The 26,083-nt window shown below is 46.5% G+C and overlaps 10 protein-coding genes across 10 annotated transcripts; 5 read left to right on the forward strand and 5 right to left on the reverse strand.

The window, feature by feature from the left end:
* Nucleotide 1: 1 nt before the first annotated feature.
* Nucleotides 2-1,978, forward strand: V1513DRAFT_445111 (uncharacterized protein). Its single transcript, XM_066898067.1, has 2 exons — nt 2-1,120; nt 1,173-1,978. Exons 1-2 carry the CDS (start codon nt 374-376, stop codon nt 1,725-1,727), a joined length of 1,302 nt encoding a protein of 433 aa, XP_066753543.1. The 5' UTR covers nt 2-373; the 3' UTR covers nt 1,728-1,978.
* V1513DRAFT_469504 (uncharacterized protein) lies at nt 1,883-3,550 on the reverse strand (the record flags this gene model as incomplete). The annotated part of the gene is made up of 3 exons (XM_066900135.1): nt 1,883-2,845; nt 2,899-3,300; nt 3,364-3,550. Coding segments are annotated over 3 exons (1,398 nt in total), but the record flags the coding sequence as incomplete, so codon positions are not given.
* Nucleotides 3,551-3,993: 443 nt separating this feature from the next.
* Nucleotides 3,994-5,863, reverse strand: V1513DRAFT_445122 (uncharacterized protein). Its single transcript, XM_066898068.1, has one exon. It carries the CDS (start codon nt 5,599-5,601, stop codon nt 4,216-4,218), a length of 1,386 nt encoding a protein of 461 aa, XP_066753545.1. The 5' UTR covers nt 5,602-5,863; the 3' UTR covers nt 3,994-4,215.
* Nucleotides 5,864-6,464: 601 nt separating this feature from the next.
* On the reverse strand, nt 6,465-9,416 carry V1513DRAFT_445124 (WD40-repeat-containing domain protein; the record flags this gene model as incomplete). Its single annotated transcript, XM_066898069.1, has 3 exons — nt 8,642-9,416; nt 8,445-8,580; nt 6,465-8,392 (listed from the first exon to the last, which is right to left on the reverse strand). Coding segments are annotated over exons 1-3 (2,597 nt in total), but the record flags the coding sequence as incomplete, so codon positions are not given.
* Nucleotides 9,417-9,684: 268 nt separating this feature from the next.
* V1513DRAFT_415052 (putative transposase DNA-binding domain-containing protein) lies at nt 9,685-11,536 on the reverse strand (the record flags this gene model as incomplete). The annotated part of the gene is made up of 1 exon (XM_066895801.1): nt 9,685-11,536. Exon 1 carries the CDS (start codon nt 11,158-11,160, stop codon nt 9,685-9,687), a length of 1,476 nt encoding a protein of 491 aa, XP_066753547.1. The 5' UTR covers nt 11,161-11,536.
* A 298-nt stretch (nt 11,537-11,834) lies between these two features.
* On the reverse strand, nt 11,835-13,437 carry V1513DRAFT_445138 (Sucrase/ferredoxin-like-domain-containing protein). The gene is made up of 5 exons (XM_066898070.1): nt 12,905-13,437; nt 12,766-12,848; nt 12,451-12,707; nt 12,215-12,391; nt 11,835-12,161 (listed from the first exon to the last, which is right to left on the reverse strand). Exons 1-5 carry the CDS (start codon nt 13,218-13,220, stop codon nt 12,044-12,046), a joined length of 951 nt encoding a protein of 316 aa, XP_066753548.1. The 5' UTR covers nt 13,221-13,437; the 3' UTR covers nt 11,835-12,043.
* Nucleotides 13,438-13,516: 79 nt separating this feature from the next.
* V1513DRAFT_445142 (uncharacterized protein) lies at nt 13,517-15,792 on the forward strand. The gene is made up of 2 exons (XM_066898071.1): nt 13,517-13,925; nt 13,972-15,792. Exons 1-2 carry the CDS (start codon nt 13,589-13,591, stop codon nt 15,453-15,455), a joined length of 1,821 nt encoding a protein of 606 aa, XP_066753549.1. The 5' UTR covers nt 13,517-13,588; the 3' UTR covers nt 15,456-15,792.
* Nucleotides 15,793-17,945: 2,153 nt separating this feature from the next.
* V1513DRAFT_379436 (uncharacterized protein) lies at nt 17,946-21,118 on the forward strand (the record flags this gene model as incomplete). Its single annotated transcript, XM_066895014.1, has 3 exons — nt 17,946-18,196; nt 18,262-18,718; nt 18,773-21,118. The coding sequence occupies 3 exons, from the start codon at nt 17,946-17,948 to the stop codon at nt 21,116-21,118; spliced, it is 3,054 nt and encodes a 1,017-aa protein (XP_066753550.1).
* A 663-nt stretch (nt 21,119-21,781) lies between these two features.
* V1513DRAFT_379563 (pyridoxal phosphate-dependent transferase) lies at nt 21,782-23,430 on the forward strand (the record flags this gene model as incomplete). Its single annotated transcript, XM_066895019.1, has 3 exons — nt 21,782-22,231; nt 22,304-23,121; nt 23,172-23,430. 3 exons carry the CDS (start codon nt 21,782-21,784, stop codon nt 23,428-23,430), a joined length of 1,527 nt encoding a protein of 508 aa, XP_066753551.1.
* A 755-nt stretch (nt 23,431-24,185) lies between these two features.
* V1513DRAFT_458661 (uncharacterized protein) lies at nt 24,186-26,007 on the forward strand (the record flags this gene model as incomplete). Its single annotated transcript, XM_066899710.1, has 2 exons — nt 24,186-24,827; nt 24,883-26,007. 2 exons carry the CDS (start codon nt 24,186-24,188, stop codon nt 26,005-26,007), a joined length of 1,767 nt encoding a protein of 588 aa, XP_066753552.1.
* Nucleotides 26,008-26,083: the final 76 nt, after the last annotated feature.

Raw genomic sequence — 26,083 nt, forward strand, 5'->3', positions numbered from 1 at the left:
GCACAAAGATGCGTAGGTGGCATGCGGGAGCAGGCGCAGGGGGTACAAATTATTCATGCATGGGACGAGTTCCTTGCATGTGGTCTCGCGTGCAATGAACGCCCCTTCCACGTTCCAACGCGTCAACAAGTTTTGAGCCGCACGAACACGCGATCCTAACGCAATAATCGACTACATCATATTCGCGTCCATTGCGGCACTGGGCATGCGAGCCAAGCCAATTTAAGGTCTCCACGTCCGTATTGTGCAACTGATTAATCCCTGGGGGTTTTTTTTATTTCTCGTCTCGGTTATTCCCTCCGTTCGTTTGGATTCTAAGCCATTACCACTCGCTGCGACTCAAGCAGACTCCTAGTCGGAGAATACCACAGTCATGAATCCTCTAACTATCTCGTCGGTTATTGCGTGCGTTTGTTCCGTTATTCTGGCCTTCACTGCAGTTGCGAGGATTTTGGTCAAATATGTGTATTCTGACTCGGTGTCCCTTCTGTCCTTCGTTCGATCGAAATGGTTTCTTTTGTTTGGTGCATTTGAACGACGTGCAATAGGCATTTCCGTTGTCCTATTAATCTGCAGCATATTGAATCTCATTGTTTCTTCACGGGTCGGTAGTAGCGAATGCAACTCGGAGATGAATGGCTCGTCGGTTTTGCCGATTTTACTGTGCTTGGAATCTGTGGCTATCCCAATCTGCCACTTGATCTTCGTTCTGCCTTCAATCGTCGAGTCTCTGCGGACATCGCCATCTCAATATCACGACTCGAAGCTACAGTCTGATATGCACTCCGACAATCGTTTGATTCTCGCAATTCTCAAGTTTGCGGCGAAGTTTTTCGTTTTCGCAGGGACAGTTATTGTCTTTTGGCTTCCCGTCTATATCCTTTATGCCAACGACTCAAGCGCCTTCGGTACTTGCTTTGCGCAGTCAGGGTCGATGCTTTGGTACATGGGATCCAAAACTGCGAGTGCTGGAAGCTCTGTGGCAATCTGCTTAATTGCTTTGCTGGTCTCGGGAATGACGGCTGTGTTCGCGTACTCTATCTTGCGAAGGGTTAGTGCACGAAATAGGGGATACAGGGTCGTGGCGTATCTTTATCTTGTAGTCGGCACTCTCTGTACTGTATGCAGTAATTTTTTAACAGGTATTGATTATGAACTAATACGTCAGTTAGGCATTGACGCTACCTGAGCTTCTTTATCGCGCTCAACGGGAGCAATCCGATGCATCAGAGGTGGTTCCAAATCTGTTCAAGTACCTTACTATTGCATCGCTGCCGTTGCATGCACTACTCCTGTGCTTCGTCACAGTTTTCGCATATATCTTTGTGCACTCGAAGGATCTGGATTACCGTGTTCCCGCCGCCGATCCACGCGACATTATTGATGAGAAATTTGGTGAAGCTCATTTCTCGCTGTCGTTTTACGCCAGCCCTAGATATGAAGACAAGTACTTGAGTGTCATTAACCCTGGAGTCGTGAATAGTCCCAGTATGCTTGGGAATCCTTTGACTGCGACATCTACAGCTTCAAGTCAACAGAAATATGAGCAGGCTGAGACCGAGTCGATGCATGCTAATCAGTTTCCTCAAATGCCCGGGTACAATCAAATGAAGGCTTTGAGAAGGGATTTTACGGCGCCTTTTGGACCTAAGGCATACTACACACCCACTCCTCATACTGATACTGCAGTGTTACCGCAGGATCCTCATATGTTCAATTTCCTATGAAAATAATTACCTGTTATATTGTGTTTTTGCTTCTTTTTCTCGAGCATGGCGTTGGACGGTTTTGGTTGTTTTAGAGACTTCCGAGGGACAATAATTTCTATCGAATTGCTTTTCTTTTCACTAATCCGCAAGGATGCTGACTGCAAATTTAAGTAGTGTACTACGTTTTTTGTATTTGTATAGTCGTGCAAATGAAATGATTATTAGTGCAATTATACTACAGATGCTATACTATTGTGTAAGCTAACTTGAAACCATACTATATATACGATGCCCTCTTAACAGACTCATAACTAACGCTACGCTTTATTATTGTGTCTCGACGGATTCAGTGAAGCCTATCGGATCTAAAATATCCTGTCGCTCTTCGCCCCAGAACGTCTTCTCGAAGCCATTGAATGCCAGAAGACTTATCTGTGTATCAGTAAGAGGTTCAGACGAATCGACTAGCTGCAGCCCTACTAATGGACAGCTTGTCTTCCCCGACTTCAGCATCCGATAAGCAACAGATTCATGCACGGATTCATTTGTCACATAATCTCCTTCAAACGCAGTAATTCTCTTGAAGTCGCCAGTGATAACGCGTTTAAAAAACCCCTTCGATGTATCTTTCTTCTGGTTCACGTACTTGTTTACAGTACGTGTCTTCTTGCCCAATAACAGATAAAGCTTGCCTCTGATCCCTCCATAATTATTGCAGATGGGCCCAAAATACCAAACAGGCTGCCATCCTGTGGTCCGTTCCACCGGAATTGGCTGATTTGCCCGCCTATCGTCCGTCCCAGCATAATTCATTTTCCCGTCCCGTTCAGTGTGACCAGCCATGATGTCAATGTGCAAATAAACGGTGTCAAAACTCAACAAATCCTTACATTCGGAGACCATCCAAATCAGCGTGCCGTCTGAAAGTACATTAGGACTATCGTTTCTTGATTTCAATAAATTGGAACCCCTGACCGTGTAAGTCATGTCACCTCCGCCAATGTTTACGTGTGTGCCGTTAAACCAGACTTGCTTGAATTTTTGAGGATCGTGGTGGCTTGTAAAAAACCAGAGAGTCGGTTCGAATGGCTTCCGGTTCTCGTCCAGCGAGAGTGCGTGAAACGCATGCTCAACATCTAGTGTATGAGGGATTAGCCTAGTTTAAAAATCTTTTCATAAAATTTCGTACTGCTGCTCAAGCTCAAGTTAAGGAATTCATATCTGTGACTCTGAAATGGGAGAATTCTGGGAATTCCCAATGCTCCAACTGTGTCAAAGCAGCCAATAACTTTCACTGTAACCAAGCCAGGCGCAATCAATGTATTGTGTTCAATCAAACTAGATTGCGCCTCCTGAAGTTCCGTGTTTTCGTCGAATGGCCTTTCGGTATACAACTTAAAGACATCAACAAACTCAGACATGCCAGGTTTCTTCAAAATCCCAAAGTCCGCAATAAATCCACTGACAGCACGGACAAGGTATGCACCTCTGGAAAACCCAAAGAAGAATAACTCATCGCCAATTTCAAAATTATACGATATGAAACTGTACACGTCCTTAATATGCTCCACAATGCCCCATCCAAACACGCCTTAATTAAGTTCCTAATAGTTAGCTAAGACTCCACAAATACTAGATTGTTCCCACACCGTACCTGCTAACAAATTCCTGAATGACTTGAAGGGTCCAATTTCTGTGCCTAGACCTGGATGGTAATAAACTATCTGAGGAATCGCCGGTGCAGTTTTATCTCGATCGTCATTGGTCTTTATTGCCCTCGACAGTCGGGCTACATTGCTTGGATTCTGGTCCGCATCTGACAGCGAGTTCTGCCACGTCCCTACACGAAGTTTAAAGTCAGTAAATTATTTGTTCTCCTGAAGAAATTGGCGTGATTTTGGCAGTGTAGTCAAATTTCTTTACCGTCACAGAGAATAATTAGTCGCTTCGAGGGCATCTAGTACTACAAGTGAGAATTGGATGTTTTAATAAAATAAACCAGTATTTGCACGGAATACTTAAAAAAAATCACAGTAAATGAGGAACACTGTTAACCCGTTGATGTCGCAGCAAGGCATGTGTTTGTTATATTTATATTTATATTTAATAAGTCTTGTGGTCGGCTGATCTGACACGGTGCTTAAGCGCGCGCGTAAATTGTTTACTGCAGATGATGACTGGCTAATCGAGTGCTAATAATAGTCAAAGCACAAAGTTGTGGCCGGTTCTTATCTCAGTTCGTGCGAACTCTTTTATGGAGAACGTATGAAATTTCACAATAATGTATGGTTATCAAAAATTGTAATTCGCCTCGACATCTAAAGTTTCTGACCTAGTTATAGTAGTGCGACCGGATTGCCAATAATCACTGGTCTTTCATCACGATCAAATATAATCAACGGTTAACCATAAATTACACACTTCGAGCACTATTATTCAACAAAAAAGTTCTTTCCAAACAACCAAACTTTATTCCTATAGTACGAATGATGCAGATGCATTATTATTACGAAACTGTCAATGTGTGGATAGCTGTCCTCACAGCCGTAGTAGTCATGACAACCGTAGTCTTGAATGGGAAACCCAAATAAGTTCTTGTGTCAACCACACTTGTTGGGTACATAGTGGTATATATAGTTCTGAAGACGGTGAGTGAGGGATTCGCTGACGACGGAGCAGTTGTTACTGAATCGTCTGAGGATACACTTGAAGTCGTCGAGGGAGATGATCTGGAAGGCGATGATTGTGTCGTAGTCACAGTTGAGAATGACGACAATGCTCTTGTGTTACTCGCACTTGATGATGGCGACATAGAGGATGTGTCGGAAGTGGCCCGGGAAATTGCAGCTGATGTGACAGACGCCCGTTCGGAGACCACGGAGATGCTAGTACTGATTGCACTGGAGCGAGCTCCAGTTGACGAACTAGTAGGTGCAGTAGACGACACAGCCGAGCTGCTGGCACCACCCGCAGCAGTACTGTTACTGTTGTTCTGATGTTTTCTGGTGCCGACACCAACACCCACCCCGACAGCAACACCAATCGCAATCGCCACAATCAGAGCTATAATAATTACCCATTTCCTTTTATTGCTTTTCTTCTCGGATGTGACCTCTTTCTCTGATATCGCCACTGGAAGTTTCCCCGTGTTAGCAGCGCTGTTCGTCACACTAGACAAGGTCTTCATCGTTCCCTTCCCGATAGTCGCTGCTGCTATCGGAGCAGAACCAACTTCAACCGCAGAACCAGCCAGACCTGCCTTCTCGGACAGTGTTGATCCATTACTTTCTGGCACAGCTGTGCGGTTAGTTGACACGTCCGACGACGTCATTTCTGGCCCTGTTGACTCGAAGCCCACGAGAGCAGCTTCCGGTGCGGCGGCAGCAGATGGTACAGCTGCAGAGGAAACAACAGCAGCGGGAATAGTCTCTGTCGATGCTCTCGAGGAATAACCGTCGTCCACGGCATCCACATAATTGTCTGTCTCGTTTGCAGATTGCTCCACGCCACTAGTAGACGTGAAAAAACTGGTCGTACTCGCCGTCGGAGATGGCGGTCCAATCCCTAGATCACTGTTATATTCGGGTACAGGAGCGGCATAGACTGTTCGTGGTGCAGTGGGAGGCGGCGCCATTATGCCCTTTCCTCTGGCTCCAACAGTTGCTGGCGTGACGGTGCTGCTGGAGACAGTTGACGATATGGACGGAGTGCCGGACACGCGTCTTGGGTTGACGAGAACCTGTGTCGGTCGCGTTCCGATGAGCGAGGCAGCGGTGGCAGTCTGGACTTCGTTGGTGCTCTCGATGGACTCGGCTGGGACTAGAAAGTCGCCTTCGTCGACGTCGCGGTCGGATGCCATTGACACGCTGCTAGAGGAATGCTTGTGTGCCATGTTGCAGTAGCTCAATGCTCAAATGCTACTAGTGTTATTATCGCAGTGGCGACCTAAAATGCGTAGCGGGCTGGCCAGGCTGTTTGGATGACTTGAACCAATGCGTGTTGCAGCTAAAGATATATGTCGGGTCGCGTTCGAACAAGGAACCCGGCTGAGCGAGCTTTTAATGGCAACACCGGCGCAAGTTCGCTGAGTAAGTAAGAATATTGTAAGAGTTGGGCTTATGGTGTGTGTTGCTGCTGGCTAGAAAATGTTCAGGTCGAGAAGTAATGATTATTTTGTTGTGGTCGGCGCCGGTTTGGATCTGGGCAACAAACTCTAAACCGGACCCCGAACAAAAACTTTCGAGGCGAATTCGGCGTCGTAACATTGAATGAGCACAAAAAGAGAAAGTGTGCCTGGCACGAGCTCCGCGGCTCCACTTTTAATTTAAATTGGGCCCAAATTCGTTAAGAGCATACGACGGAATTTATATGCGCTTTCCGGCACCAAATAAACTGTCACATTTATATCAATGTATTCCATATCCAAATATGGCAGAGGCAATACGACGAGGCAATGCAAATGCATATTATTATTATTAATTGATCGCAGATTCTGCACGGCGACCTATTAATACTCAGGATTCTAAGGAATATTCATTGCATCGTATATTCAGGGTTTCATGGTTACTTGCCACCAATGTCACAATTTCAATAATTACAAAACTGTCCAACGCCAGGTCAAAACGAAAAAATAAGAAACTCAATCCACGCCAATAAACATGCCGAAAATGAAAAAGGAAAGCAAAACATACAAGCTCTATATATACAATCCAATTTACCGTTTCTCATCACCAGATCTCGACATTTTGTTCGTAATCAAAATAAGGGGTTTGGTGGCCGTCTAATACAAGTGTTTCTCATACATTACTCACTTAATAATCCTACACTTCTTCAAAGTCTCGCCATTTTCTGTTCCGACGCCGAAGTCCTCAATATAAAGGATGCCCTTACGGTCGACGATGATCAGCTTTTGGCCATTGGGTGAAAATGCCATCGACGCCGCCTCGCTTATCTTATTCGCATTCGTGACATCAACAACAGCCACAACACGGCGATGCTCGGCCTCTACCCGCACAAATTGTGTCAGGAACACAGTTCCGTTTCGAGCCAAAAACGCAGCAGAGTTCGCACGAGGTGACACAGCGACCTGATGAATAGCTGTCCCGACTTCGTGAAATCGCGTGACCATCTTCGGCTGCAAGAGACCACCACTGCTGCTACTGCCTCCGCCACTGGACGTAATAGGTAGTACAGGTTGTACGAACATCCGGTTACTGAACATACCATTAGCACTGCTAGATACTGTGGCGCTATTGACATCATATTCATCGTCATCATCTTGAGGAAAGCATTGGAAGCCGCCATTTCCTAACGAATTCTGGCTGCTGACACTATATGTCCGATTGAAAAACGCCGGAGGTTCAGTGGAAGTTGCTGACATTGGTGTAGAGACCGTGAGCGGCGGAGTTTGAGATGGAATCTTGGTATCGACTATGATCGGATAGGCATTGTTGGCCACTGATGCTATGGCCATCAATCGGTTTCCAGGAAAAAATCGAATGCATGTGATGCCCTCTGATTCAAATGACGTGTCAAGTCGACGAGAAGATCGGATGACAAGTCGTGGATTAGCAGGGTCGTACAAATTAATAACCATAAATCGAGACTCTAGAATAGTGCTGCAGCTCAATAGTTTGCCATCGTTCGAGAAGGAGAGCGTATTTATAGGGTCTCTGTATGGCATATCGATCTGTACGGACTTTATAGGGGTTTGGGAAAGACCCATCAAGTGACTAAGGTTATGTAAAACAATGACTGGTAACTCTGTGTTGGATACTGGATCCTTTGAAGTGACAGCGCAAGCAAGTAAAACTCCATCAGGCGAAATTGCGATACATCGAATGGGATAGGCCGAGATCTCCGTGTACACAGGAGCACCACTTTTATCTAAATCGTGAACTCGGACAACTCCATGGGTACCAGCAATTGCAAGAAACCGGTTAGACATTGCCGCCATAGTTTGCGCCCAACTCATCGTTCGCAATTTGTCATTCGGATCCCTTCGCGTGCAAGCATCAAGAGATGGTCCGTATTCTCCAGTCGACTTTCCAACACATACTAACGCTGGGTTAGACCCTAGCTTGTATGATGTTGGTATGGTGAACACTTCCCACCTCTTTTCTGCCACTAGAGCTAATCGCCGGACATCCGGTGAAATAGCCGTTGCCTCGAAAACTTTGCCTCGTGGAATCACCGAAAACCCCTTGTTTGACTGTGTTGCATATCGCACATCTTTCCGATAAATAGGATAATTCTCCGCGAAATGTTTCTCGCGAGCTTCATCCTCGGGGCTGAGCATAATCGGCGCGAATTCCACGCTGGCATTCACTGACCACGGTTCTAGAGCAGTCTGAAATCCGGAGGTCTTGTATTGCTGGAGCGATGTAGATGGTTGCGATTGGAGAGATGATGGAGGAGTAAATGACGATGACGCAAGGCTGCTTTCATGATCATCGGTTCGTGACTTCGAGCCGTGATGAGATCCATCACTTGAAGATGCATTAAATGTCTGTCGAGCAACAGTAGAGAAGAGGCTGACAAGATTCATCTTTGGTGATGGCGGAGCTCCGCCGATAGTGCTTGATGGTCGCCTATCCGAACCAGAATGTCGTCCTTCGATCAGTTCATTGATTGAGGACTGACCACTAACTGTGGAAGATACGCGTCTTAGTGAGTCACTGTCACTGATCGTGGGTTAGCACAAAACCTCTTACAACCACATCAAACTGAGCATACCCAGACCCTACACTGTCCAAATTCTCCGGATGTCCAGTGTCAATCCTTAACCGCGATAATGGCGGCATTCGTGTTGAGTTACGACGACCAGTAGAATGAAATTTAGGTACCATGGCTTCCGGACGGCAGATGTCGACTTATATACCAATTAGTTTCCAGGACTGCTCAAACACATCAATACGATAATAAAGACATACCTTCCTCCTCTGCCTCCTCGTCGCTTCCAATCTCCTCTGGAATCGGTAACCCTAGCTCCTTCCGCTTGTCCATCACAATATCATAAATATTTCGTAAAGGAACGACTGGTCTCTTCAATTCCGTAGAATTTCCACAGTTTGGACACACTTTGAGCTGCAAATTTGGTAGTCGCGATCTTGCCCATTGCTCTGACGCCACACATCCACAGGACAGTACGGAGAAATCATTAGATGGGATGCCATACTTCGCGATGGGACAATGCAGCTGCTCCAAAATGGCATCCAAAAATTGAGTCCAACTATCTATCGCAGCTGTTGACGACGACGATGGCGAGGATTCCCTGTGATGCGGCAGCTTAGATTGAAATGATGTTGTGGATGTAGCTGATTCCTGCGACGTCATCTTCAGTGTCCCGCTGACGTGTGTCCCGCTGTCCTGGACTGAACTCATACCCGTCGCTGACGTGCCGCTTCCAGTTTCTTTCGGTGCAGTAGACATAGGCTTCGACAATGCCGGATCTTCAAGAGGAACAGGCGGCGACTGCGCGGACGGCGCGAAAAAGTCCGTCGGTGAGACGATTGGCGCCATCCGTGCTCGTAGAAGACAAGGAGAGGACTAGCCGCTAAGCCGATGGATACGTCGGGGCTGTAATTGGGCCGATCAAGCACTGAAGCTGTCGTTGTGATGCTCGTCGGCAGTGGGATTTAGTTGCGTTATGTATGGATTCAAACACGAGGATCGTGATAGGGACTTTTAGTAAGTTGCCAGCTCTGCGGCGGATAGTGTGCAAGTCCCCCTTGACAGACTTTGGCAGACTTTAGCAAGCACTCTGTGCGGCAATTAGAGTTTGTGTCACCGTCGAAACTTTTAATATGCAGTTCTCTTTGTTTATTCACTAAAGCGCTCGTGTGTCTCCTCGAAAATAAGCAAGCATATTTTGTTGGAAACTGACTAGGGTCATGCAACTCGTGGATACCGAGAAGGAGACGAGCCTCATCGCGCGCCACACTATTACTACAAATGTAGTAAAGGCGTGGCGGCTCTAGCAGTGCGGGTTTTGTCGCACTGGAGCATCCCGTCGTGGATACTCATTCTTGTGTAGATTTTTCTCTACTGCCTGGTTCGCTGTACTGTAACGAACAAGAATATTTCTCGCACCATTGACATCGCGATCACATTCGAACTGACATTGTTTGCATGCGTACCCTTTCCTACTCCCTACCTCGTTGAGACTACCACATCTTCCGCATGTCTTACTAGTGAAGGCCTCAGAGACCAAGACGACTTTGCAAGATTTATATTCTCGCGCTTTGTTGAGAAGTCGTTGTTGGAATTTGTAATGAGACCAATTTGCCATAGCTCGTGCTGTCTTGGATTTGATCCGCCGGCGTCCACCCCTGCGTGTCACCATCTGTTGAACTGGAAAGGTCGGTAGGATGATAAGATTGAATGTCGTGCACAAATACTTGGCAATCCGGCAGTGCAAATCGACGACCAGATTTTGAATCCGACAACGCAGCCTGGCTGCGGCCCTTTTCGTCCTCCACCTCTTTGCACGGCTGATATCTTTGGCCGAATATGAGCTATGCAACTCGTCCAGCCAGTGACACAGTCTATATATATGGCCAATGTCATTTGACCCGAGTTCAACTACTTCGCCGTCTGGGGTATACCCAGTGAGGAATGTTCGCACGCCTGGGTCCAGAGAAATCAGTCGACCTGAAGACGGCCCTTCATGAACCTGCAAAGTCATCGGTACGCAAAGATAGTAGTGGCCTGTGGTTCTTTGGTATACAAGTCTGCTGTCGTGCGACAGCTCCTTAGGGAGCGGTTCAGCGCTCTTCATTTTGCGAAGAAAGGCATACTTCCCTCTTCCATGAGACCAGTGCTTACGATGTATTACAATGCTTTCTTGCCGACACTTTGTCCGAGAGCGGTGCTTAATCTTGAATACCTTATGGTCTTTTTTGTACCGTGCATGTGCGGAATCAAATGCTTTGAGAAGGTCGTCCATGGCGGCATCCCTGATGTCGTATGGGGTTTCCAAAACCCAGGGCTTGCCCAACTTGTCGATTGCCTCCTTATTTAGGAATGTTGCTCTTAGGTCTTTCTTCGTTCTTCCAATCTTTTTCTTTTCCACGGCATCCAAACATTGGTTGTAAGTCCAGCGCGCGGTGCCGAACCACTTGCGAAGTTTTTTTTTTCCCTTTGTGCTCGGATATACCCTGAAACGCCTGACTTTACCTGGCTGTTCTTTGTGTACTTGTCCATTGTCTGTCTTTGTTTTTTTTTCTTGTCGTTCTATCTCCTCGCCCAACGCACTCTCCACTTCCCTCAGTACCAATAAGGGCTCCGTGATTTGCTGGTCGCGGGCAGACTTTCTCACACAGGTGCCCCAGCCTTTACTAACGATTTCGTCACTCCATTCCCGTTCGATGAGATCAAGAGAAGGCAACCACAGATTCTGACTGATTCGAGCAGAATGCTCATTCCAGAAAGGTTTGGGAACAGTTTCCATATTTGAAGCATGGAAGAGTAGTATATACAAGAAGCGGAAGAACTACAGATGGGTAAATGCGCGCTTTTAATATGTAGCGACGTCGTACAGACCAAACTTGAGTGAAATTTGATCACTCCGCAAGAAGCTGCAAAATGGCCACTTTAGACAGTAACACGTAAGACGCGTCGGACACGCGCTTCGACGCGAACTCGCACATAACAAACACACTTTTGCGGTATCAACAGCGGGCACTAATACATGACGATCGGCAATTTTTATCAATTTCAGCAAGATTATAATTGGGCGGCTCATTTATTCAGATAGATACAACGGAAGATGTTTTTGCTGATCCTTAGTTAATGCAACTCCGTTGTTGGGCTCCGGAGATACTCCATGTAAATTATAATTATTATTATTATGTATAATTCCGATCGGCAACACTAGAAAGGACCAAAGTTTCATCTTCTGAGACTGTCTTTGATTAGTACCGCTTTATCTTATGAAGAGTGCACATTAGCTCCGATATAGCTTCACCGGAACAACCTGCCTCGGGCCGCGTTGATGTCCTTATAGCTTACTATTATATCCCATTATAATCTTACATAATACTAACTATATAGTGGTACCATGCGGCATCATAAATATATCACAATCATAAAGACTAATTGTTATTTGGTATAAGGTTAGCCATTTCATTAACGTACAATTACAAATCTCGACATTCACTAAAGCGGTATCATTGGAATAGCTGGACATATACTGAATGCATTCATATATCAACAACTTATGACTATTTATCAATATCAGCTAAGCCGATATACGGAATGAAATGGGAGTCATTCAAAGTCTATTTACAGTGTAATCAATCCATGCAATCAAAACAACTTGCAGCAAGTAACTCCTATAATCTTTCAGGATTTACCATAAGTCCTCCGCGATATAGCTCCCGAATGACTCGTCCACCTTCGATAGTTTCCTTCACAATACCCTGCACATGTTCAGGATTTACATGGCCATACCTATTACTACATAAGTAATCCGCATATATCGAACCAATAAATTTTCAACTTACCAAATAGACGACCCGTCACCCCGGAAGTATATAATATTCCCGGCATAGGCATGCCCTCCTACGTGCGACACCAACGTACTACGGATTCCTTTTTTCGTCCGTGGATCATAAAGCAGGCCTTTACTGCCCAGGACTTGTTCAAACTCGGCTTGCAACATCGGACCCACAATTCCGCATCTGGTGATAAAAGTTGTTAGCGAAATAGCTAGGGCCATCGACCTTAGTGGATAGCTTACCGAGCATCGCGCGCAGTATGTGCACAAATCGCAACGATGGGCGATTCTTCCCGAAAAAAATCGATCTCATTCTCTACACCCTCGCCCTCATGTGAGCGGCTGGGTATCAAGTATCTTTTAATAAAAGCTTCCCCTTTCGAGTATGGAATACGAGGAAAATATAGACCGTCTGGATACATATATAATGACCATGACTGGTCTTCAGGTGGATTCGCTGGTGAGAGAGCTGTGCTTGTAATCATGAAATTAAAATCTGGCTATAATTGACGCATAAGTACTGCAAAACGTCAACAACTATGCCGATCGGCAACTCACGTCCCGTCTTACGCCTTGTTGCTGCAATTCTCGCAACTTGGCCTGGAATGAATTGTGCTCGAATTCCGTCCTACTTGGCCACTCTACTTGAGTTTAGCAACCATCATGTGCTGTCACGCAAGTATAGCACACAAATTACCGGAATAGCCAGATGAAACAAGCAAATGCTTCTTTATTAACGGTGCGGTCCCATGTAAAGCAGCGCCTATCTTGACTGGTTTGTCCGCAGGGAACTCCGGCCGGCAATAAGTACAACCAGTGTCGAACTCGGGGGAAGGACATTTCTCTACAAAAGCCAAGTCCATGTGAGCGTCCCAACTGCCGCTTGTGTGCGAAGATGATCGTCTTGAAGTAAATGACAATATCGGGCCCCCGAGATTTCCTGCTGAAGGGTTTCTGAAAACAAAGCCGCTAACCGAACCAAAGCCACACCGTATCCTCCATGATCGGAACATTTATTCTGTTTAATTGCTACCAAATATAATTATGTATCTCTCCTCTAGATCTAATTCTGAAACAATGGCCCGGATTGTATATCTCTCCTCAATTGATTCATGCTGGCCTGCCAAACTAAACAAGACTCGAGAATATCGAGTGATCGCAAATTGAACTTTTATAAGCCTGGAAGTTAGGGCTAATGTCCGTGTGTTCCGAATCTCCGTTGAAGGTGGAGTGTGCTACGTAACCCTTAAATAACGTTTATATTTGTTGACTATCTCAAGCGAACAGCAGACCTAGTCATTTTAGGCAACTGAGGACCAAACGAACACCAGTGTGTGTTAACTCTCAGCAAATTTAAGCCTGATACAGAAGTATCAAAGCGATGAATTATTTGAGAGATTTATTGTATAACTCCGGCACGGTCCGTGAGGAGAAGAAGTCGCCTGCTAATGCCGCCACGACGACAGCCAGTTCCCAAGCAGATCGGAAAAAGAGTGCACAAGTAGGCACGAAATTGCAAAATGAGAAAGCAACCACTCGAGGAGATCTTTTAGCACTACTTGATGCTAACAAGGTTTATTCTCAAGATTTGGAAAATCATTGCGAATCGCAGGAGGGCGTCGTTCCATCCGGGTTTACACAACGAGCAGATATTTCCAAGATTGATGAGACTACACCGGGGGATCAGGGCGATGTACGATCCCCCGGAGCTGAAAGAAGTATGATACTGCAAATACTTTCTAGGCTGACGCTAATCAAATTCAGTGCTAAATTATGCCCCACAGTTACCGCTGGAGCCTGAACAGGTACCTCCGCGAACGCCATCGCCGCCAACTCATCTGTGGCCGGTGAGTCATGCTCCGCGGGACGGCGATCCGCCAAAGTACGAGCTGACTACACCATCGCCTAAGTCTCCCAAGAAGAAGTACGAGTCCCCGGTTCTCATGGAGGCTGTGACTATACTGTCTGAGCAACTTTCACCGCCTGGAATTAAGATAACAGATAGATGGCAATTAATGTCCGAGTACAGAAATCTAGACGTGAGACTCATGAGATTAGAGGCTATGGAAGCTGTAATGAGAATTCAAATTCAGACTATGGCTCCGAGTGGTACGGTTGTCATCCAAGAAGAAGAGGACGATTCCGCCTGGGAGGACGTAGAGGATGATAGTCTTGAGAGTCATAAAGTGGATCGTAGTTTGGAATATCGAGATGACGGAGCGAATTTCAACATCGACGAATGCAATATTGCTGGAGCGGATGGACAGGATGCGAGCTATGACGACTCCTCAAAGTCGATTGATGAATCCCTCATTATCATGTCGACTCTGTTGCCACTGGGTATGACACCTCTGGACTCTTTGAGCTACGGCTCCAAGACTTCTGTACAGCATGGAGATGTGAATGAAGAGAAGATTACAGTTCCTGGACAAGTTCAATGTGACTGGCAATACCAAGCTGAGATGGATGAATCTACTGAATTTTTACGCAGTAACCTGAAGCCAGGGTTCTGTGATCCATTTGACGACGAAGATAACCCTTCAGATACTATTGATGACCAGAAATCACTACAGCCTCGTCGCCCAGACTACATCAATTTTCAACCTACAGCGCATTGGCAGGTCAATGCATTAGATGATTTCGATGATCGTAGTAATCAAGAAAATCGGACAGCCAGAGGTCATATGAAGGACAACAGTCGTCGACAGCATCGACGACAACGAAGTGTATTGTCAATTGACCCATTTCAGTTTCTTAGCGATGACTTCGACTATTTAAAGAAGGACAACCATTTATTACCGACAGCATATTCTGACAGCAATGAGCGTGGGCAGTTACCATCAATAGCAAACCAAGGCGGCGAATATGTGGAGACCACTCACGGCAGTATATCAAATGATTTGAATGCTAAAGTCGCACGAGATATTATGGAGATGCTTGATGCAATCGTGGATGAAGATGTTCTACAGACTCGTCGAAAGTACAGACCGGAATCTTCGCATCCAGTTGAGTATGATAATTCTCAGGGGAGAGATGCGAGGCGATGCTTTTCTCCAACTCGAAGTGACAGGTTGCCGTCTACAAGCTCGACAGTATCTGCGCCTCGGAAAAGCTCTTGCAAAAGTCACAGAAGCGCGTGTCGTCGTAAAGGACTGCATGTTCGTTTCAATGAATTTGCTGAAGTGCGTGTTATAAGCGACACTAACGAGAATTCCGGTCTGGCTGAAAAGAGCGGCTGGAATTGTTGATCAATAGAGATCGATAAATCTACGGGGGTGTGTGTTTATAATTGCTATCATCTCATGGCCATTAATGGCTGCCCAAAGACAGATATCAATGATAAAGCTGTATGAGTGGACTATTAGTTTGGCGTTGTAGGTCTGGTTTTTTTTCGCACCGTCGGCAAACTGTTGTGTTCTGGAGCCTGCGTAAAAGCTGATATTTCTTCTGTGATTGGTCTTGGCAAGACGTTTTACTACTGCTGGTATTGAACTGTTATCACCTGTTATCGCTTATGCTGAGTTTATTAGATTGTACTTGATAGACCGAAAATAGAAATAAAATTATTTATTATGATTCTCAGATCAGTTCCCATTAGAATGATTGTGCAAACTAACAAGGTCCGCATAGATATAGTTGCTTCCAGGCTTTGATACTTTTCGACATTCAGCGCAAACCAAGTACCTACTTTCTGTGGTTGATTCGGGGGGGTAAGGGCCACAGCTAGACCGGGCCTTGGCAAATGCGATTTGCTCATTCAGCGAGCCACCAGAGAAAGTCTCTCACAGGGCCAGAGCCGAGTGCAGAAGTCGCCGGCCCGATGTTGTGATCGATTGGATTGTTATCATCGGAATCGTGCATCCTTGGCTTAAACTAGAATCATCAAAGCCACTTACTCGCATTCAACCAAGGGCAAGTGAATTATATTAGTGTCGGATTCCGAATTGCACGATGTAAGCATCCATACATGCAACACACACACGCGGACTTGTCGGATTACCGCTGCAGAGAGTTGGCCCCAAGCGGGTCGAGATTGCTTACAGCATGGTCCTATATTCTGGCCAACGTGGGCTACATCGTTGATGCCATTCCCACCTTCTGAAATCTTGATTCGCGACTGATCTGCTACGATTCGGAGTAGCTAAATTGTGTCGTGTCGCGAACAATGGGATGCCATTCGACATTTTGAACTTCTACAATGGCCCCTTATCCGGTCAATCTGATAAAAAGAAAAGTAGCTTACAAAGCAAATTAAGGTTTGTTTCGGGCCGTTACTTGTATGAGTTCAAGTTGGTATCATACTCATATTACATACAATACGTTCGAGATTACCCTGACTTTAATTAATTGGTTTCGATGACTCTTAACGAGCTAAAATCTTCCCGTAGTAGTTGGCGGATAATTGTTGTACAGTGTCGGACAACTGTGATTTCCGAATTTCTTCCAGCAGATCGGCTTGCTTGTGGATAAATGATCTGGTGATGATGACGTCAGTACCAACGCGTCGATAAGATTGTGGTTGACATGCGTGTCCCCCGGCATTGGAATATACTTAAACAGAGTTTAAGTTGCATGGGACCACAGCTCAAAATCGTAGCACTGGAAATTCATTCTTTGAAAAGGTTTGGGTTGCAGTACTCAAGTGATGAGCTCGTGAAACAACTTTTCCTATATTTTCATTCCCGTATTTGCCACTCGTTGTTTGTAAGTTTATGCTAATATATCAAAGAAATGCTACATTATACAGATGGTGCTTTCGTGACCAAACATGCTCGGATTCTCTCTAACTAGCATGATGCGCCACGGTCATGTGTGATGGCGGAATTAACATAGGAATTTCCGAGAATAATCACAACTCACGAGTCATAGATCTCTGTTAGTGTATCACACCTAAATGATCAATGGAAGTCGTGTGCTAAAATCTACACCGCCTATTTCAAGCACGGAGCCTGCCAGCGTCTTGTGCCATTTTATAGTAGGCAGCAGCTGTCCCATTAATTTCCACAGCACTTCAGCATCACCGAAGCTGATTAGCTTGTAGGCAAAAATTAGAGAATATTGAGTTTTTGGGAGCGCACATGATCGGCAAAACGAATGTGGCAGGAGGGTCAGGGCAAGAGGGTTGTGCGGCGCAGTCGAGCCTTACTACATCAGGAATGGCTCGGCGCATAATCACAATTGACCCTTGCCGGTGATCTTAAAACTGCTTCGTCCCCGCGTTGCTCAGCTGTTGCATTTCTAATCTCGACCCTTACCTGGCAGTTCTTCCTTTCTAGGTGGTCTCTAAACGAACGAAAGCTCCTTTCTACTTAGGTCACTTCCCTTCCAAGTACTCGCTCTCTGCGTTTAATTGAATGGTCGACGTATCGTCCTCTTCCGAAGCGAATGATCCATCTGAATCTTCGTCTGGTATATGTGGCTTTACTCAGTCCACTCAAGAATCTGAAGCTATAGACAAGCCTCCGCCGCCTCCCTCGACGGCAAATAAAAACCATCATTATCACCATCATCACCATACGTCACACCATGCTTCGAGCGCGCCTCCTCACACCGTCCAGCCAGAAGTCTTGGCTTGCTTGTTCCAGTCTGACCTCGAGAAAGGTCTCACTGCCTCGGCTGCTACTACTCGTCTTGAAACCGACGGCAAGAACATCCTCGAAAGCGATGGTGGTGTCTCCGTACTCAGCATACTCGTGAGACAGGTGTCTAATTCCCTGACTTTGGTTTTAATCCTCGCTATGTCACTCTCATACGGTACCAAAGACTGGATTGAGGGCGGCGTCATTACTGCCGTCATCTCGCTCAATATTGTCATTGGTTTCGTCCAGGACTATAAAGCCGATAAGACCATGCAGTCTTTGTTGTCACTTTCCGCTCCAGTCGCAACGGTCATCCGTGACGGTCAACTCGTAAAGGTGTCGTCACAGGACATTGTTGTCGGTGATATCGTCAAGATCAAAGTCGGTGATGTTGTCCCCGCTGACTTAAGGTAAGCTAATATGTGTTGGCTCTCTCCCTTACTTCGTTGCGAACTCTGTATCTAACATTGTAAAGAATCTTCGACGGTATGAACATAGAGTGCGATGAAGCCCTTCTTACCGGTGAATCCTTGGCAGTGGCAAAGACTCCTGCACTAACCTTCGATGACCCTGCAATCCCCATCGGCGACCGTACAAACATTTGTTACTCTTCCTCTACCGTTACCAAAGGTCGCGGTGCTGGCATCGTTGTCGGCACTGGAATGCGTACCGAGGTGGGACGGATTGCCAAAATGCTGAAAGCCAATGAAGGGTCAACCAAGGTTGCCACTAGCGACGACAGCAGCTCGGTGTCTTCCGTGTCTTTGACGAACTCGAGGTCTTACAGACAGCACTGGAATAAGTTCAAGTACTCGTTGAAGAACTCACTTGGTCTTATCGGTACACCTCTCCAAGTCAAGCTCTCAAAGTTTGCGATCCTTCTATTCGCTATTGCCTTGATATTGGCCATTATCGTCTTCAGCGCAAGCCGAGTAAGTCCCTTTCATGCTGATTGTGGTGATGGATTTTAACTAATAGTATTCAAGTGGATGGTTGATAATGACGTACTTATATATGGTATTTGCGTTGCTGTCGCGGTAATTCCCGAATCGCTTATTGCGGTGTTGACCATCACACTATCTGTCGCTACTAAGGCGATGGCCAATGGGCACGTACTGGTTCGGAAGATGCAGGCCCTCGAAGCCTTAGGTGGTGTCACTGATATCTGTTCCGACAAGACTGGTACTCTCACTCAAGGTAAAATGATCACTCGTCACGTGTGGATTCCAGACCTGGGTGACAACCAGACAATCTCAGTTAGCGGTACGACAAATTCATTCTCTCCACAGTCTGGCTATCTCGAAATCGGCGGTCACCGCGTAAGTCCGGCTGATGTAATCAACCGCGGCAGCGTTGACTCTCTCGTCATGTTTTTGAACACTATCGCACTCTGCAATCTTGCCAAAGTCGAGTGTAAATCGTCAGATGTATCCTCTACCGTTGAGAAATCTGGCGATCACCTTTCCGGCAACCGCTTGAACACAGAGTTAGCACAGACAGAGGCTTTGGAATGGATTGGCTACGGTGAACCCACTGACATCAGTTTGCAAGTTTTCGCTATGCGCTTCGACAGCGGCCGGGAAGAGCTCCACGAGCGGGGCTGGAAATTGGTAGCAGAGCATCCTTTCGATTCTTCGATCAAACGCATGAGCGTTATTTATGAGTCTCCATCCGGCAAGCGCATTGTGTTCAGCAAGGGTGCTTTCGAAGCTCTGTCGAATTCGCTTGATGCTTCCAGCTATACTCCCGACGAGGTGAGGGATCGTATTACTTCGATGGCTCAAGATGGTCTTCGTGTTCTCTGCGTCGCCTATAAACTCCTACTTCCGGAACATGATATCGATGTGAACAGGAGAGAATCAGTCGAATCTGATCTTAAATTTCTTGGCCTTGCAGGACTGTACGATCCTCCTCGTCTCGAGACACGTGGAGCTGTCTTAAGGTCCAAAATGGCCGGCATCAGGGTTCACATGTTGACCGGTGATCATCCCGGAACTGCGCGCGCTATTGCGTACGAGACTGGTATACTGTCTGACACAATGTCACTGGCCTCACAATCTCACGCGCTTATGGTTGCAGCTGATTTTGATGCCATGTCAGATGCTGAAGTCGACGGTCTGCCCGAACTTCCTCTCGTTATCGCGCGTTGCACGCCGACCACAAAGGTCCGTATGGTTGAAGCTCTCCACAGGCGCAAAGCGTTCTGCGTCATGACCGGTGACGGCGTCAATGACTCTCCAGCTCTGAAACGCGCAGACGTCGGTATTGCAATGGGTCTCAATGGCTCGGACGTCGCAAAAGAATCTAGTGACATAGTGTTGACCGACGATGATTTTGCCAGTATTATCCGCGCAATAGAAGAAGGCCGTCGTCTCTTTGATAATATTCAGAAATTTTTGGTTCATTTGTTGATTTCAAACATCTCGCAAGTAATCTTGTTACTTTGCGGATTGGCATTCAAAGATGACACTGGCGTCTCAGTATTCCCGCTTTCCCCTCTGGAGATTCTCTGGGCAAATATGGTCACTTCTTCCTTCCTTGCGATGGGTCTTGGTATGGAGGAAGCTCAGCCTGATATCATGCACCGCCCTCCACGTGATCTGAAAGTCGGCGTGTTCACCTGGGAGGTTATTACTGATAAAATGATCTATGGCACCACAATGGGCATCCTTTGTTTAGCCTCCTTTGTTATCGTAATATTTGTTGGTAACGGCGGTGATCTCGGCGAAGACTGTAATCATGGATTCAACGACACATGTGGACCGGTCTTCCATGCTCGCGCCGCCTCATTTGCCGTACTTTCCTTCCTGCTTCTGCTGACTGCTTGGGAAGTCAAACATTTCGGCCGTTCGCTCTTCAACCTAGACCCGATCCGTTATCCGGGAACGTTTTCCGTCTTTCCAGCTTTGTACTACAACAAGTTCTTATTTTGGGCCGTCATCGGTGGCTTCCTCGGCACGTTCCCGGTCATCTATATCCCGGTTGTCAACAAAGACGTATTCAAGCATCTCGGCCTTAGCTGGGAATGGGGCGTCGTTGCCGGCGCTTGCGTCATCTACGTAGTTGTCGTGGAGAGTTGGAAAGCAGTCAAGCGTCGCACGGGCTTGTGGTCTGGCAAGTTGACGCTAACACCAGAGGTCTTGCATGCGATCGAACACGGAGCGACTGCAGGTTCGGTGTCAGATATTAGTACCTTGTCGTCGAGCCCCAGTTCGTCTGATGGTGGATATATTGTGGGAGTGGGATCGGAAGAGGTGCCCAAGCTTGCCGATCAGAATAAGGAGAATATCGAGTTGGTGAACGTGCGCACTCGTCAGCTTCCTAAGAAGTGACTGATTGATTTTCTTCTTCTGGGGACAAAGTTGATTGTTTCTTGTGATCGATTAACTGATCAACTAATTGAGTGATTGAATGTTTAACTGACAGAATCGACATTGTGAATGTGACAGTTTTTGGATTGTTGAGGATGGTATACATGTGATTAGCAATTAAAAGATATTATTTCCGATATACTGAATTGGAATGTAGATGGGATATTATATTCGCGAGATATTTTTTTTAAGTCGAGAAATATATATTTTTAGAAAATTTATCATGACATCAACTTATAGAGGGAAAATTTCGACTAGACAGGTTAGAATGTTTTGAATTGGACCTACTGGTGCTTAGAACCGGGTTGCTGAGGGACAGCTATTTACGCCATAACTGGCGCACATAATCAACCCAAGATAAGCACCGACAATTAAACTCAGTTGGTTAACGTTATCTCCTGTTTGTGAGACCTCTGCAACTTTAAATTTCATCATAGCAAATGAACGCAGGGGTTTCATGTGTTAACGCAGTGAGTAAGAATCAGTGAACCCCTGTGACTCTTAATACGGGATCTAATTGCCCAAGGCTCTAGAGCGCGCGACTTCCTCGTGGAAAATTATCCCCATCAGCAGCCCACAATTAATAGCATTGTCCAAATGGTTCCTCCTCCGCACAAAGCCGACATGGAAGCTCCTGAGATTTCGGACTCGTCGCCGGTCGCGATCAAGCCGGTGGAAGCCGCAATTGAGTCGCACACAGAGTTCAAGCCCGAGTCGCTCGATCTTTTACACCATCTCTCCATAGAATCCAGGATCCGACAGAAATCCTTGCTTAAAGTATCCAGCTCGTATCTTGCGCGTGATCCAGAGCTATTATCACTTGCCGCGGGATTACCTTCGCCATCTTTGTTCCCGATTGAGAAGATCACTGTTACGGTGCCGACAGCGAAGCACGAGTCTGCCAGAAATGGATTGTGGAAAAATAATGGTCTGCTGCATGCGCACCGTGATCTACTGAAGGAAAAAGATAGTAACCTTAAAGGACAATCTGAATATGATTTATCCCGAGCGCTACAGTATGAGCAAGGTACTGGTGCGAAGCAATTGTTGAAGTTCTTGAAAAAGCATACAGAGGTATGATTTGAGCCTTGTGCGCCGCACTTTTAGTCGCTTGAAAAGACCTGCGGAGAGCTGATATGGCGGCAGGTTGTTCATAATCCTCAGTATAGAGATTGGGATTGCATCATGTCCGGAGGAAACACTCATGCCATGGAAACCGTTTTCCGGATGCTCATTAATCCCGGTGACTACATAATCCTAGAAGAATTTGCATTCCCGGAAACTGCGGAAGCGCTCAAGCCTCTCCGAGCGAAAATGATCGGCATCGAAATGGACAAGGAAGGCATGAAATCCGATTCAGTACGTCAACTTCTCGAATCATGGGACGAAACGGCTCGAGGTGGTAAGAGACCCGGTGTCCTGTACGTCGTTCCTACAGGCCAAAACCCTACCGGCGCAACCATGAGTGTGCAACGGAGGAAAGAGATCTACGACATATGCGTAACGTACGATCTTATTATTATCGAAGATGATCCATATTACTTTCTCCAAATGTCGGACTATGTCCCCGGTGCTGATCCAACCGTCGTCAATGTTCCCAAGACCAACGACGAGTTTCTCTCGACGTTAATTCCATCGGTGCTCAGTATAGACACACAAGGTCGAGTTCTGAGACTCGATTCCTTTTCCAAGATCGCCGCACCAGGACTGCGATGTGGTTGGATTACTGGCAGCGACCGATTCATTGAACGCGTACTCCGTCATAACGAGGTCGGCTTACAATTCCCATCAGGCGTATCTATGGCTGTCCTGCATGGCATGTTGGGCGAGGCGTGGGGCCAGGATGGATTTCTAGACTGGTTGGTGAATTTGAGAGCCGAATATACCAGTCGGCGAAACGCGCTTTTGGTTGCCATGGACAAGTATTTACCCCGCGAAGTTTGCGAATGGGTTGTTCCTAGCGCGTAAGTACTGAATACGGGTCCATACTTTTACGTTATTAATGTTGAGATAGTGGCATGTTTGTATGGCTCCAAGTCGACCACACCAAACATCCTCGCAAAGACAATGGCATAGAAGCAGTTGAAATGGAACTTTTCGAAGCTGGCATCGACAACAAAGTCCTGATTCTGCCTGGGGCGTGGTTCAAAGTCAACCCTGAAGCCCGCGATGTGTTCTTCCGCGCGACATTCGCGTCTGTGAGTGCCGAGGAGATGGCATTAGCTGTTGAACGATTCGGTGAGGTTCTCAGAAAGAGTTTTGGATTTGTATAGATAAGATGATCTATAGTTAGAGAACATGCCTGAGCGATTTCAATTCGGCATACAACACAATGTATGGATGTATATGGCTACAATCTTTAGTAGCATTTATTGGAATCGTGAGGATAGACCCTTCGGTAATGGCTAACCTACTCCTAGCATCGCACTGTGACCGGGGCCTCGTCCACAAGAATAGATAATACAATATGATGGAATAGATATGGAAAGGATGTCGACTACGAGCATGATAAAATGATGTAAAAACTAATTTTCATTTTGTAATTTTGCAAATGTTATCAGCAAAGGCATTTAAATCGCTGCAACGCAGACGAATGCGCTTTTCATCGACGTCACTTCCAGATTGACTTATGATTCAGTCCAGCGATTGCTTAAAAGAAGACGACTAGCACGCGTAATAGATGATGTCTGTTTGTCGATGTCATCAAAATATTGTGAGCGCGAGCCGCACGTGACCATTCATCATCGCATAGCAATTTTAGAGGGCACGAGGTGTGTAGAGCCCTGGCGTGCCTTTCTGCCCTTAGCCTAGTCTGTAGCTTGGCCCCTTTTCTCGTGCTGCCGTTATCACTGTTTGCTTTCCCTCTAGCCCACAACCCTGCTATTAACTGTCCATTGGCATTTCAGCGTATGTAGTCGGCCCATTAGCTCAAATTTCTGGTTATCTTCTTGACGCCGCTCGTTATTCGCGCACTTGGTCGATCGAGAAATAGTCTGAGATAATCGAAGCCTTTGACCTTGCAAGGGCTATGGAATCAACCACACTGCTTCGAGATCTTTTGCGCGACACTTCACTCCCGTTCCCTTGCACTTCTTCGACATCGTCTGCATCGTCGTCAACGTCGTCGACGAACGCGACGTCACTAACGCTTGGTGGGATCGCGATTCCCGATCTCATCCGAGCAGACGCGACGACTCAGTCGTCACAGTCTCAGGTCCAGCAGAGGCATTCCATATATTTGCCGCAATACGAATCTGATCAGATTTCCGGTCATTCGCAGTCGCCAACGCATCAGAACTCGCAGCTCATGAATCAACAATCGGCCAGCAGACAGGCCCCGGCTCTCCGACGAGCGCAATCCCGTTATTTCGAAGCATTCAACAATTCACAGACACAGAACGGCTCCGCCATTGATGTCGGCAATCTGTCGAATGGCATGTCTGGGTTAAACGTTGCCAACGGCCCGCTGCCAGTGCAATCACATCTTCACCATCGGAAGTCCCAACAGTTTGACTCATTCGACGGTGGAAGCGGACCGTACTTGGATTCGCGATTGGACGGCTCTCGATACGATTCGAGCAATATGGCTCGTGGGCATCATCAGTTATATCGTCAGACATCTTCGGAGTATGTTTGGAAATCAATGAATCAGACATCCAGACCGCGATCTGTGAGTTTTATGGGAATTCTTTGTCTGGCGTAACCCGGTGAGCTAACATGTTCAGTGGTTCGAATCAATCCAAACACACCCCCAGCAGCAAGAATACCTCCCGCAGCCACGCATGCAGTTTTTGAATACAGCTCCGTACTCCACATCACCTTCATCAAATGGATACTCCCCGTCCAAATCTGAAACAGTGATCTCCGAGAGCGGCAATGCCATATATTCTTCTTCGCCTCAAACCCGTCTGCAGTCACGGATCTCCCAGTTGTCTTTCAGCTCTACGTCTTCGCAGCAGGGACCGCAATTATCACAGCCCCAGCAGCAGGAGCAAGAGGACGAGCTTATCCCGACTGCAATTGTGATCAAAAACATCCCTTTTGCAGTAAAGAAAGAGCAACTCATGGAGCTAATGCTGAATCTTGGTTTGACGCTTCCTTACGCTTTCAACTATCATTTTGACAATGGAGTATTCAGGGGTCTTGCATTTGCAAATTTTGCTACTTCTGAGGATACAGCATCTGTCATTCAGGCGCTTAATGGACACGATATTGCTGGCCGTAAATTGCGAGTGGAGTACAAGAAGATGCTACCCGCTGCTGATCGCGAACGAATTGAGCGAGAGAAGCGTGGCAAAAGAGGTCAGCTTGAAGAACAACATCGAAGCAGTTACGCACAGCTTCCCAAGGTTACAATGGTCAATGGTACAAGTGGTGGCGAAGACACATCGCCCACATCGGTCAACGCTAGAATGGACCTGGATTTGAATGATCCTGAAACTCTTAATTTCTATTCCGAGATCCTGTTGTTCAGAGATGACTTGTCGAGAGAAGAGTTAGTGTTTCGCGGCACTCTAACGCCATTGCAAAGACGAAACGTGCACTTGCTCGCACACACTATGGGATTGGTACACCTCTCCCGAGGAGAAGGTGATATGCGAGAAGTTGTGGTGTCGCGACGGCCACAGCCGCATTCACAATCGATGCTCATGTACGTCAATCGTAATATTGGAATTCCAGAGGAGTACGCAGCAAGCAATGTCGACAGCAGATTACTCCGTGGTGCAAAGTCATTTGCTGACATTCGGTCAACGGCGCGAATAAACGCGCTTTACCCTTCGACGTCGAACGGCAACATATCTTCTGCGTCTGCATTGTACGGACATTCCCTGCGTGCCCCTCAGGCTTAATACCATTTTTGGCATTAATATGTGACGAATTATGAATTCACAGAGCAGTTTGGATTTGATTTTCTTTTGGGTTTTG

The sequence above is a fragment of the Lipomyces chichibuensis genome, assembly GCF_038497645.1.
Source record: "Lipomyces chichibuensis strain CBS 12929 unplaced genomic scaffold V1513scaffold_16, whole genome shotgun sequence".
Taxonomy (NCBI): Eukaryota; Fungi; Ascomycota; class Lipomycetes; order Lipomycetales; family Lipomycetaceae; genus Lipomyces; species Lipomyces chichibuensis.